Here is a 14,731-nt window from a genome sequence, read left to right as displayed (position 1 = left end):
CTGCATGATAAGTAAGTTAATGAAAACTTGAGAAGAGAGAATTCTTGACCAGATTCTTTTATAAGTCAGCTTCTTCCCAGAGGCATTCATCCAATTTGTCTGCTTCACTTTAAATAAAAATGTGCTGTATGTTTGATTGTTATTTCAATTTCACAAATATCTGCCTTTTCTTATATCCTACAGAGTCAAGCAAGTGTGAATATAAAGAATTAAAGATTAACAACAAATTTCATCTCTTTTCCTTCCTCAATTTGTTTTCAAGCATTCCATTAAATTAAAATTGTGAGTTAAATGCAATTATAAATGAGTAAAAGAAAAAAAAAGTTTTCATTTTTATTACCTCACAGTTGGGTTATTCAAGTCAGTTAATTAATGAATACTGATAACATTCAATTCAGAAGATGAAAAAAAAAGTATTCCTCAAGACCAGAACACCATCAGAAGTTGAGAGGACTAGGTAATTAGATACTGAAGGCATTCTCAAAGTGAAAAAATATCATATGAACACTAAGAACTATACTTCTCCAAAAATTCCTTTTAAAAAATCATTGTACTTCACTTGCATATCTGTGTCACAGACATACAAAGTAGTCCAAAAAAAACTGCTGTTAAATCCTGCTTTTTCTGATCAAACCTGGACTCCCATTTCAAAAGCTCCTTTGTTCTATATAACTTGAAATATTGTCCAAATATGACTGAACCGAAACATCTGGTTGACTCATTATAACCATGATAAATGAAGTTAATAAAAAAACATGGTACAAAGTCTACATGGTAGTTATCATTATATATTTGTTGTACAAATAAGTTGGATGAATTAAGCAACTTACTCAAAATCACATAAATCAATTCAATAAATATATTAAGTATACAGTGAAATACAAGCTTCTTGTAGGATGATACCAATTTCTTTCTTTTCTTTATAGTTGCAGACAGATAGTGCCACATACCTCCTCCTCAAAGAAATAAATCTGTGATCTCATCAGTTTGGACACTTGCTCCAATAATAGGCATAGGAAGTCTTATCAGCCTATGGCTGTATCTTCCTTCTCATAGTTCATAACAGGTGGTCTACCGATTGCACTGGACAATATCCTCTCTTACTCCTAACATTGTGAAAACACCAGTGGGGCACTCCAGCTGTCCACTAGTTATTTCTTTAACAAGAAATCCAGCTCCTCTTCCCTTCTTAAACATTTTTCTGATGTCATCTCTTACTCTTACTCGTCTTTGAAGTTCCTCATTGGTTATATATGCTTCTCTTACTCACCATATAATCTTTCTTTCACCTTTTATACAAGTAATTTTCAAGTCCTCAGAAATAATCATATTCCAAGGCTTGAAGTCATATAACACCACTGATAAAATATTGGTTTGAAAACTAGGCCTTTGGTTCTGGAATCTAATTTCCTTATAGCAATCTGCTCACCAGCTATCCTCCTACTGTTTATTCAGAGCCTAACTCATCATTTATTTGTATTGTCCATCCCAGATAGATAGATAGATAGATAGATAGATAGATAGAGATCTATGTGTGGATGAAAATTCAAGAGAGAGAGAGGAAAGAGATAGATTCAGAGACAGAGAGAGAGAGACTGTTGACTAAGTTCTCTAGACTTTCCATCTGATTTCATGCCATTATTTGGATAATATATGTTCATCATCTACTTGGTCTTTCCTGGATGGACAGTCAGGCAAAACCCTTTGCAGGTATTACAGATCACTCAAAGGAGGCTCTACAATGCTCTAGAGTTTGTTGCCACTAGCACAATGTCATCCGCAAACATTAGTATCTGGAGGACCTACACTGACAATGGGGAGCTAGATTATACTTCTTCCTATTACTCTATTTTACCTCTTACTCTATTGATTGTCAGGGAAATCCTCTTCAACTAGGATTACCATTCTGGATCTTCTCTATCCAATGGCAAATAATTTTGTTGAGCATGGATATATACCTCCCCTGATATTTTTGAGAAGATGCTATTGCTGTTCTGCTATTCTTTGTGACCCCATTTGGGATTTCTTGGCAAAAACTGTAATGGTTTGCCATTTCCTTCCCCAGCTCAATTATAGATGAAAAAACTGAGGCAACTAATGTTGTGACTTGTCCAGACTCACATAATTAATAAGAGTCTGAGGCTGAATTTTAACTCAGGCCTTATATCTACTGTACCACCTGTTACCCAAATTTATGAACTAGAAAGTCACTAAATTTCTGATGTTACATCTTTCAAGTAAATTTAAATGATTATGATGCATGATGAAAGATATCTGGGAAGAGGTGTTTTGCTCTATTGAATTAAATGTTTTCCCATAATCAACAAACTATAAATTCCATTAGATTTTGTATTCTATCTTTCAATGAATTTCATACCAGTAAAGTTGAGTTCAATTATAACATATTATTTGTGAAAGCCTGTCTACTAATATCCCCATCAAGAACGACTCAGATTCACATAAAAATGAATCTCACAAAGATTTATATAAGGCATCCTGTACATAGTAGACATTGTGAGAAATATTTTTAAATATTTTTAAAAGACAAAGGCCCCTGCTTTCATTAATTTAGTCAGATAAAAATTATTTATTAAATTGTCACTGTTTTCAGAAAGTTACACAAGACACTGAGTGAACTGTGACTACTCTCATGGAACTTGCGGACATTATCATCATTATTATTCACAAGATTAAGATACAAACATCGGGTCACTATGGTACAAAATATTGCCAAAGTAATGTGTTGTGAAAGTTATTACTACTAAAAGATATGGTTCAGAATTTATGGATTTATGGAGGAATTATCCCTTGAGCTGGTTTACAGTATAGGTAGATATCCAAGAGGCAAAAAAGGGAGCAAGGCTTTAAGCACATCATCAGTAAAGTCAGGAACCTTGAGTAGCATAGGGTTTGTCTGGAACCAAGAGTCCAATTTGGCTAGAGTATATACAGTGCATGAAATGGAATGTTATAAGGGTAAAAGGCAAGATCATGCCCTATTGTGGCAGTCTCAAATTTCAGGCACAAGAATTTGAGCTTCATTTATTTTAAAATGAGAAGCCACTAAATATCTTTGAGTAGAAGAGTAGAACCAAAACTCTGCAGAAGCAAGATGAAATTGGCATATTAAGGATAAAGTTAGGAAGAGACTACAGATAGGAAGACCTATGAGGAGGCTTTGTACACAGTGGTAGCAGTGTAGACAAAAAGAAAGTGACAGATGTTAGAAGTGCTTCAAGCATGGGAACAACATGAACCTGACAACGATTAGATATTTTAGGGTAAGGAGAAATGTAAGACTCAAAGGAAACTCCAGGATTTCAAACACAAGAAGCTGAGTACATCAAGAACCATTGACAAAACTAGTACAGTCAAAAAAATAAAGATTCAAAGGGGGAAGAATATAAGCTTTGTTTTAGGCATAAGTTTTAGATATATTTGAGATATCCAAGTGCAGGTAGTTGGGAATATGGGGCAACTTAGTGATACAGTAGATAAGTATGCTGGGCCTGAAATCAGGAAGATCTGAGTTCAAATTTGACCTCAGATTCTAATAGCTGTGTGACTCTAAGAAAGTCACTTGCCCCCTCTGTTTGCTTCCTTTACTTCTTTTTTGAAATGGAGGTAATAATAGCACCTGCCTCCCAAAGTTGTTGGGAGAATCAAATTAAATAGTAATTATAAAGCACTTAGCACAGTGTCTGGCACATAGTAAGTGCTATATAAATGTTAATTGCTGTTATTATTATTCTCTTCATCATAACTATAGACTTATAATTGGGAAGGAACCTTAGAGCTGATCTAGAGCAACTCCATAATTTAAGATATTAAACTTAAAGAAACTAAAATCCAGAGGATTTAAGTGATTATTCCAAGGTCACATATAAATTAAATGGCATAGCCAAGATCTGAACCAATTTCCTCAGGTTCTCAGATCTGGTCTTCTCACAGCACTACATTGCTACCACACAGATGTGGACCTTTAAAGAGCTCAAGATGAAAATACCAATTTGGAAGTAATGCACATAGCAATAAAAGAATTTAAAGAGAAAATAAAAGAACCTTGGGACAGAGCATTGGAGGAAATTCCCCGAAAGAGGTCAGAAAGAAGATTAACTTATAGAAAAAAAAAAAAATAAAGACAGGGAGGAGATCAGAGAACCAGAGAAATATAGTAACTGAAGAGAAGAAATAGCATCCCAAAGGAAGAGAAATCTATCATTGCCTAATGTTTGAGTAGCCATGGACCTTGAGGATGGGAGGGGTGCCAGGGAGAGAAGGAGGAGAGTTCAAGGGAGGAGGCCATTGTTTTAATGATTTAGCCATTAGCCAACTTTAGAAGAGCAATACTTAGTGGAATAATGAGTCTAGAAACCAAAATTGTATTAGAGGATAACAATAAGGAAATCAAAACAGTGAGAGCAAATGTTTTTAAAGACATTTGATAATGAATGACTAAGTAATGTAAGAGATGAGAGAGTAGTTGAAGAGGTTAGACAGATCAGAGGGACTATGGAAAGGAGAAAGAATCTGTGGAGAAGGAGGATTTGGAGATACATGAGGAAAATGAATGATGGAACAAAATCCTGGAGGCAGAAGGCAGAAATGGAATCAAGAAATGGGATCACTTAATTGAGAAAGTGATACAAAAACAAGTTTTAAGTGGTAGCTGAAGGAAATTAAAGTAATTTGATAGATGATCTCAATTTTCTCAGTGAAACAGGAAACTAAACCATTCCCTTATTAAAGTGTAAAGATTGCATGTCGTACTTGGAAATTCATGGATAAAGAAACAAAAAATGGAAAAGTTGTTTAGGATAATAAAATAATAAGTTGATAAAAGTAGAGCAAAACTGTCAAGAAGCTGTTGAGTTAGATATTATAAATCTGCATGAACAAAATAACTTCAGTTTCATTATTCCTTCAGCATACTAGCAACCCAGTAGTTACTGTTGTTCAGTCATCTCCTCCTCATGACCTGTTTGGGGCTTTCTTGGCAGAGATACTGGAGTGGTTTGTCATTTCCTTCTTCAGCTCATTTTACAAAAGAAGAAACTGAGACAAACAGGGTTTAATGACTTGTCCAAGATCACACAGCTGGTAAGTGTCTGAGGCAATCATTCAGGTCTTCCTGATTCCAAGCTCAATGCTTTATCTACTGTGTCATCTAGTTGCCCTGCAACCTAGTAGTAAGAATGAAGAAATCAATTGCTTAAAATAATCCTGGGAACAAACATCTATAACGCTCAGACTATGACTTCCCAGCCATCTCCACAGCATATCATCTGTCTTTCACCAGAACCTTGAACTCTGTATATCAGCTACTGTATATCAGACTCTGATAAGTGGCCTGCATGCCCCTTCTTGTCTATCCTCATAATGTATAGCCAAATCCATTTACCCCTTCTCCTTTCTAGCTCACTTTTATGTCTTTTCCCCCATCTGAATATAAGCTTTTTGAGGATTTTCCTTGACTTGCTTGCCTATAATTGTACTTCATGTGCTTAGCACAGTGTCTGGCACATATTTTCTCCCCATCTATAACATATAGCTGAATGGGCAGCTTATTGAGTTAGTTTATCAACATAACTTAAGACAGGCACGGCAGATGGACAATGTGCTGAGCCCAGAACAAAGCAGGAGGAGAAGAACGAGAGAGATTGCTTTGGGAATGATCACAAACTGCTTGTTACCACAAAAATATATATCTTTACACTAATAATCATCTGGTGATATTCTAAGGCTATAAAACATGGGCCACCATCACATGAGAGGAACTAAAATTACAAATAATTCAAAGGAAAATGCATGGATACATGGAAGAAATAACTAGATTGCATAATGCAAAAATGATTTGGATTAGAGAAGTGGATTAAAAGACTTTGTTAAGGGTGTGTATCATCAGTAAAGGAAATGAAGCAGCTGCGTAATGACAATGAGAAACTTGGACTGGTCAAGTGCCATTCTGAAGCCCCTGAAATACTAAAGCAATTAGAAAAAAGGCCTCCAATATTAGGTTGATTCCCTACAGAGAATTTGTGGGAGGAAATCCTCATGAAGCTTCACAGAGTCTGGTTAGGAACAATGACATGGATGATATTTTTTCTAATAGAATATTAGGTAAGTATTTCATTCAGTTAGAATGTCAGAGATATCATTGCTCTCCTATCATGGTTGGTTGGTTTGGTTTTTGCTCTTATATTCAAAAATAAAAAAATCAAGCTTGAGAACTTTAAAAATAAAATAAGAAAAAATAATACTCCACAAAGAAGGAAAAAATCCATTTTTTAGCTATATTAACTATGTCTATTTAAATAAAACTATGTTTCACCAAGAATAGGTTCCTTCTCTCAAGGAAATAATTTGTTCTCATCATCATGGAATCTCACAGGAATTCTGTCAGTGCCACAATGATAAGACTAAAATGCTTAAATTGGTAGCACAACTTTAAAGACATATTGAACAAACCCTAAAGTATATGGTAAATTAGAAGTCTTTACACTTGCTTCTGCTGCCACCTACAGAGCATACCCAACTCAGCCTCATAAGAAATCAACTCCATTTCCACAGCCTTCTGTAACCAGAAAACTAAGTAAATGTAAAATTTAGAGCTGGAAGGAACATTAGAAATGTTAAATCTAGTTAAACCCCCTCATTTTAAAAAGAGGTAAAATTTATCTCAGAGCAATAAAACAATTTGTCCAAGGTCACAAAGATAGTAAGTAGCCAGATTAATGTATGGACCACCCAAGTTTTCTGACACCAAAATTGATACCTCAGCCTACCATATCATACCTGTGCCAGATCTCTAAGCCTGCTGTGATATTTCACCTATCTTGACTAAACAGAATGTAAAGGAAGGAGAGGAGATATAAAGAAAAAGTGATATAGTCCTTCACATCAAGTTCACAATCCAGTGGGAAAGGTAAAAATGTGGAAACATACAAATACACTATAAAATAATTTTTTTAAATGCCTAAGAAAGGAAAGTTAGTGAACCTAAATATTCTAAGATAGGGATGGCTCATTATTTATTAAAGAAGTTTAGGAAAGACCACTGTATATAGGTTACATTGGATCTGTGTCTTAGAGGATCCAAAGATGAAGGGAGAAGGAATTTCATGTACAAGAAATGTCTTTGAACAAAGATACAACCATGAAATACAGGAAAAATAGGTCGATGCTAGTTTATGAAAAGCCATACTTCCGGGCTTAAGAGTCTGTACTTCATTCAGTAGAGAACCACTAAAGGATTAGGGTTTTGAGCAGTACAATATGACCTATGCAACAACAGAATTAATCTGAAGAGAATGTAAAGGACAGATTGGAGATGGGAAGATACTTTTGACAACCAAACTGATTCAAAGAATTAATGAGACCCAACTGAGAAGCAATGAGGACCTGAATTGGAATGATAACAATGAAAAGGAAAAGGAAAAAGTTCTAGAGATCTTAGGGAGATAAAATTGACAGAACTGAAAAGTGATAGGATTAAAGAAGTTTTAAAAAATAGGGAAGAGTCATCCAAAAGTTTTTACAGTTATATAAGTGGCTTACATCATTTGAAAATGATGATAGCAATAGTTTAGTAGATAATGTCAGACTTTAAGAAATAAAATGTGAAATTATACAGAGGAGTATTGCATAGTGAACAGTGAATCAGAAAGATCTGGGGTTTGCATCCTGCCTCAGACACTTACTAATGATATAAACGTAGACAAATCACTTAACCTCTCTGGCCTTGTTTCCCCATCTATAAAAAGGGGGAAATAACAGCACCTTCCTCACAGGGTCTTTGTGAAAATCAAATTAAATAATGTAAGTAAAGTATTTTTTTTAACTTTAAAAGGCTATATAATAAGTGTAAGCTATTGTTTAGAAGTTAATATAGATTCTCTATGTCACTAAGTGCATAGATATGTCACTTGTGCATAGATAATTTACATACTAAAGGATTTATGCCCTAGAAATCTAATTGCCAAAGATGAAAACATATGTGGAAATTAGATATTTTGTTTCTAGTTCTCTGCTAACTTTAATTCTCAGATTTGTAATTTGATTTCTATTTTTCCCACCCTTATCTTCCTGCTATAGGAGATAAGTCCATCATTGTACAATCATTGATAAGATATTTCCATATGCTCTAGGATGTTTAAAAAAAAAAAAGCATTGCAAAACACATGCATGGGTAATTCAAAAAAAAAAAAAGAAAAAGTAACAAACTTACTTTGTTATCATGATTACTGGTTATGTCAAAAATATCTTCATCTTTAATCTCTTCAGCTGGTCTCTACAAGGAAAAAATTGTCATAAGGTAAATACATATATATGTGTGTGTGTGTGTGTGTGTGTGTGTGTGTGTGTGTGTATTTAAATGTCCAAAAATGCAATAGAATTTATGATCTAGTATGACTTTTTACGTAATGCCTTGGGTATAAATAATACACTTAGATTTTTTTAGTGTCTTTTTAATTGAAGTTCTACTATTACATTAGGATTATAGGATATAGAATTTTTCAACTGAAGTTACCACCTCTATTACACATTAGGATTATAGGATGTAGAACTAGAAGAGACCCTAAAGTTTATCTGATCCCTCCCCCCTTTTAATTTAAAAATCACATAGAAAGTGATAGTGTCAGGATTTGAATTTAAGTCCTTGGATTTAGAATCCAGAGTCCATTCTCCATCTGATTCTACCAGTGAAATACTATCTGACATGAAGGTCTGAGGAAAACTTAAAAGGGAGAAAGGCTTGGTGAAGGTAGTTTAGAATGTAAATAAATGACTAAAAAGATGATTTCTTAAGAGAACTACTTCATTTTCCTTGAATCATGGTCCAATGACAAAATGATAAAGATGATAGGTTGGAGTTTATCTAAAGGAGACTAAAAAAGTATTTGCATGAAGATTGACTGATGTAATTTAGAAGATAGTAAACTGAAATGGAATGGGCAGAGAGAATAGTAAAGAAGAACAAGCTCCAGACACAGTTTGCCAAGCCAGATACCACACAGAGCTGGCAGAATAGCAGTACAGGGTCTCGGTAATTCAAAGGATATAATGATATAGAAAAGTAAAACTCTCATCACTGTGGTGACCTTCCATGATTCCAGATGATTAATGATGAAACTTGCTATTTACCTTCTGATAGAAATTTGATGGATTCAGAGTGCAGAATGAGACCTATTTTTTAACATGATTAATTCACTATACCTATTTATTACATGAATTTGTTTTTTCTCCAATTTTTTATTAAAATTTAATTTAAAAAATAAACACTATGGTGAAGGAAAAAAACACAAATCTGGGAATCAAATGATCCAGATTCAAATATAAGATTTACATAAGGTCATATGACTATTAAGTAGCAAAGCCTCTTCCCTCCTCTAGCCCCAGGTCCCTTCTCTACAAAATGAACAAATGGAACCAGATGGCTTCTAAGACACCTCACAACTCTAGAGGTTTAGGAATTTATTATTCCATATCACTTCTAATCAGGTCATTCACTTTGGTCAGTGAGTTATAACTTAGTTATTTTACTTGGTTTTTGCTTAAAAACCCAACCAAGTAGCTTCCTTTTCCTCTTCTGTAGATGGCATTTTCTGAGGTCCATCTTAGTGATGGAACTTAGCTGAATAAATTCGTCTTCATGCCAGTTATTCAGTTCTCTCCTCATTAATTTCTCCCCATCATTCATATCTCTGTCAGGTGTTGGATGATGAGATAATGATGATACACTTTTCTGGTGCAGCATAATGCAACCCCCTAATTGGAGAAGTAGAACTCACTTTATTGGAATAAGCCTGATGTATCCATTAGACAGAGTTATTGCTACCTACTGAACAACCTAAATGTTTTCTAGAAAGTAATTAATTTTACATTTAAAAATAAAAGGAACATCCATTCATAACTTATAAATTCTGGATGTCTGGTGGATTCATATAGGACCAAATATGTGTAGTACATTGATTAGTTGTAGACCTTCATTCTCAAATAACACCAAAATGATATCACTATGTTAGAAGCAAGGGATAATGTATCCAACTGTGACTGAGGAGGCCAAAATGAAATGCTGTATTCACAGGTCACACACAAATAGTCCATGTGAATATTTGGAATGGATTCTCTAAATCTGCACATCTTTCATTCTTTTTGAGTTTCTTCAATTCTACTTTGTTCATAGAGCACAGCACCTTCTTTAATAAGGGCACGTCATGCTAATGTCTCCCATGTCATGCAATCTTCAGAGACACCTTGAGAATGTCCTTTATTGCTTCTTCTGATTTCCATGTGAGTACTTGCCTCTTGTGAGTGGTCTATAAGATAATCTTTTAGGGAAGCATACATTTGACATTTAACCAACATGACCAGCACATTGTAGTAGTGCTCTCTGTGGCAGAGTTTGAATGCTTGACAGTTTAGTTGTAGAAAAACCTTAGTATTCCATACTTTATGTTGCCAAGTAATCTTCGAACCTCCCTGTGACAATTTAAATTAAAGTGATTCAGTTTCCTGGCATGGCTCTTGTCTCCTGTCCAGGTTTTACAGGCATACATCAGTGAGCTCAGCACAACTGCTCCTGAGACCTTCAGTTTGAAAGGCAATCCAATATGTAACTTCTGTGAGAAGGGAAATCTGTTATTTAATGGCTATGTGATCTTGAGCATGTGACTTAATGGTCCCATCCAGGTGGGTTTCCCCCCCAAAAAAAGGAGTTGACCTCAATTTATAGAAAACTTTCTAGATTTCACTCCTTAAGCAGAGTGTTATTTGGAACAAGTCTTGAACCTGAAGTTAGAAGACACTGGTTCTAAATCCCACTTCCAGTACTTATTAGCTGGGGGATCACAAGCAAGTTATTTAATCTGTATGGCATTCACTACCCTGAAGCTAACCTGTTGATTATGAAACTCTGAACTTAAGAAGACTTGTTTGTAGACATAAGGTACCATTACTAAGCTGAAACAAGATTTTTCCATCTTAATAGGACATACCAGCACTTATATTCCTCTTGTATAGTCTTCAACCCAGGGTTGTATCTATCTGCTTGTGCCATAGTTTCCTAATCGGTAAAATGAAGAGTTGGACTAGATGATTCCCATGGTCTTTTTAAGTTCTACATTTATGACCCTATGTATCCAGAAGATATTAAAGTCCAGTTTAGTGGAAGTATAATAATATTAGGGGAAATTAAGCATATATCATAAGATCATAGCCTTAAGGACTATCAACCTGATTTCCCTCAATTTGCTGATAAGGAAAATGAGGCCTCAGAAGGTTAAATGACTTGCCCAGTATCACACAGCTAATGAAAGACAGGGTTCACAATTTGAACTTAATTCTTCTAATATCCCATTCTCCTTCTTCTACATGGTAGTATTTTTGGGGGGGAGGGGAGACATTTGGGGTTAAGTGACTTGCCCAAGGTCACACAGCTAATGAGGGTTAAATGTCTGAGGACATATTTGAACTCAGGTCCTCCTGACTCCAGGACCACTGCTCTATCTATTGTACCATCTTGTTACCTCCCAAAATAATATCTTTAAACCAAAACTAAATGTCATTGCTTGGAAAGAATAACACCAGAAATAGTGACTGATAACATAACATATAAGTCTATAACATTCTATACATCAAATAGTAATAATTACAACTTGAAGGGGGAGCAAAGAAGGTAAAGAATCCCATATCAAGGTCAAAGACAGATGAAAAGCTAAAAATAAACTGTCTCAGAAACAGATGCAATTAAAGGCCAAGTATAATCAAAATCAAAGGAGATGACTGTGGAAAAAAAATATTTCCATCATATAGCAGCAAAAAAATCATTCCGTCCTGATTTTAGAGTCTATGGTTCCAATCTCTAACTACTTCTCCATTTTACTTTCTTTGCATTTTCTTGGAAAACAAAGTCTGAACTTGATCCACCAAACAGGAACAAAAGGATGTTAGTACCTTTGAAGTCTTAGCACTGTATTTATTAGATGAGCCACCAAGTTCACTCAGCTCCTCTCCATCATATATTATGAGTCTAGGGGCAGCTAGATGGCACAGTGGATAGAACAACAGCCCTGAAGTCAGAAGGACCTGAGTTCAAATCTGACCTCAGACACTTAATACTTCCTAGCAGTGTGACCCTGGGCAAGTCACTTAACCCCAAATTATACACACATACACACACACACACACACACACACACACACACACACGCACGCACGCATGCACACACATAGAGACAGAGACAGAGACAGAGAGCCTAAAAGTTATGGGATTCTAAAAGGCCCTTGATTTATTTAGGAGGTTTGAGTGAGAAGGGATTTATAGAATAAATTTCAGAGAATTTTATTTTAGGGTTTTTTATAGCTTTTTTTTTAATAGAACCTTTATTTCAAAACAAATTCCTCTCTCCTTCCCTACCTAAAGAGCCATCCCTTGTAATAACAAATAAAAAGTAAGTCTCTTCAGGGCAAAGTTTGGTGAATATGATTACATAGCACTCAGTTTTAAAGGTTTTTGCTCCCTCCATTGATATTAGTGCAGTCATGGACATTGTTTTCCTAGTTCTGCTTAATTTTTTAACTTTGCATCAGTTTGCATGTCTTCTCATACTTCTCTGAACTTTTTACACAACCATCCTTTCTTAGGAAAGCAATATTTTACCACAACCCCAATTCGTGTATTATTATTCATTTAGTCATTTCCCAAACAAAAGGCATCATTTTGTTCCTGCTTCTTGAAAACTAGAAAAAAGATATTTTATTGTAAGTGGGGCATTTTTCTTTGACTTCCTAGCAGTGGGATTTAACTGACATTTAAAAAGAGACATTCCTATCGGCTTTACTACTTCACCCTAAGGACCATAGGACCTTCCCATCTGGTTTGTAGCTGAAATCTTATGGATATATATATGTAGTTACCTCCATTACAGTGTGAGCTCCCTGACAGCAAAAACTGTCTATTTTTCTATTTATATCACCACTGATGAATACAGTGCTTGTTACCCAGAGTAAAATTAATAAATTCTTTATTCATTCATTCATTCATTCTGGGTCAAGAGTATGAATGGAATACTAGAAAACTTAAACATTAGGGTGAATCTTCCAAAAACTGTAAGGAAAACAAAAGGTACTATAGAATTCAACTATCAGTAGTAAAAGATCTGTTGAGAGAAAGCTAAGTGACTAAAGCTTGAGGGAAATGAAAAGAATATAAAATATTATATATACACACATACATATATATGTAAATATATATCACTACTATCTTATAAATGATATATACATGAAATATTTCAGTCTTTCCCTTCTTCCATATTATGTGTATGCATCTATGAAAGACAAATACTGTATATATATATTACTGCCATAAGAAATTATATATTAACTATTTCAGTCTTTCTGAATATTTACCTTTGTAAATATTTGTGAGATATTATATAATATATATATGTATGTGTGTGGTTATAGATATAGATATATGAAGACCTCCCATATTGTGAGTAGATGGGGGGAAAGCAATTTTATACTAGAACCAGAAAAATTGAGTAATTTTCAGAATCAGAGGTGCAAGGTCAGAATTTATGATTAATAGGCATCCTGGAATGTCAGGGCAACAAATTCCTCCAGCTACTGATGAGCGATCTGTAAAGGCAGAGATTCTGACACCCTCTGCCCCCACGAGGGTAAGTAAACAAATACCAATGGGATCTGCTGCGCTTTTCTCTATAAGGCTACAAGAATTTCTGGAAATGACTTGAAGGTGTCAGGAGAAAAAATGTTAAGGCCCTGAAGTTGAAGGGAGTTGGGGAGGGGGTAAAGGAGAAGCAAAGCTAATGGCTAGAGATTTAATGCTTCGAAATAGAGCTATTTGCCATCTCAGATTAAATGTGAGATTAAAGTATGCAATTGAGCCCAGCCAGGGAAATACAATCTGTTCCTTTTTGTTTAGAAAAACCTTAGCTTTGGCTTATTCTTGTACACTTCTAAAACGGTGTTAAATCATTCTTATTTATGCTGTGATGGAAGAGAATAAGTGTACTCTAACTTAAGTGTGCTCCTTACTGAGTACTGCAGTCCTCTGGGTTTTGGTATATGTTATACATATTTATAATGTAATGTCAGCTTACACTGGCATATTGGATTTAGGGGAGATTCTGCCTTCTCGAGTTTCTTTCTTACAGTGCTTTGCATATAGGAGGCATTCAATAAATATTTGCTGAATCTGAATTCTATTGTATCTAAAAAACTCTACTACTGGCTTCATAAATGTATTCTTTGAGTATTAAAAATCTATAATATTACATTAAGAAGAGGAGTCATGCAGCTACACTTGAAAAAAAGCTGTAGTCTCCAGAACTATAAGAGACATTGGACTTAGTCCCACCCTATCATGCACAAATGTACATTTGTACAAATGGAAATCAAGGTTCCATCTACTCAAGGTTACATAGGTAATTCATAGCATAGCCAGGATTCAAAATTGGATCCTTTAACTACAAGTTCAATGTTTTTTCTTCACTGTTTTTTCTCCCCTATTTAACTATTCCTTTTATAGTACATTCATAATAAAAAATCAAAACAAGCAAATCTAAAAAACTGCCCTCTCACTTCCATGCCCATTGTCTTTCTAAATGGTAGAACAACATTATAAAATTTTTTGTTACCTGATTGTCTTAACTTCAAATAACAAATTCCTGGCTTGTCTTTCTGATTATTTTGCCTTTCATAAGGTA

General features: G+C 34.8%; 1 protein-coding gene across 5 annotated transcripts in view; it reads right to left on the bottom strand.

The window, feature by feature from the left end:
* The window catches only part of DCDC2C (doublecortin domain containing 2C), a 173,926-nt gene that overhangs the window by 57,326 nt on the left and 101,869 nt on the right, over positions 1-14,731 (bottom strand). For all 5 annotated transcript variants that reach the window (XM_074288066.1, XM_074288067.1, XM_074288068.1 and 2 more), the window contains one exon: positions 8,228-8,290. In XM_074288066.1, coding sequence (XP_074144167.1) covers positions 8,228-8,290 — 63 coding nt within the window. The remainder of the gene's footprint in view (positions 1-8,227; positions 8,291-14,731) is intronic.

Source organism: Sminthopsis crassicaudata, chromosome 2 (assembly GCF_048593235.1).
Source record: "Sminthopsis crassicaudata isolate SCR6 chromosome 2, ASM4859323v1, whole genome shotgun sequence".
NCBI lineage: Eukaryota > Metazoa > Chordata > Mammalia > Dasyuromorphia > Dasyuridae > Sminthopsis > Sminthopsis crassicaudata.
This window is presented reverse-complemented; position numbering and strand designations above follow the sequence as displayed.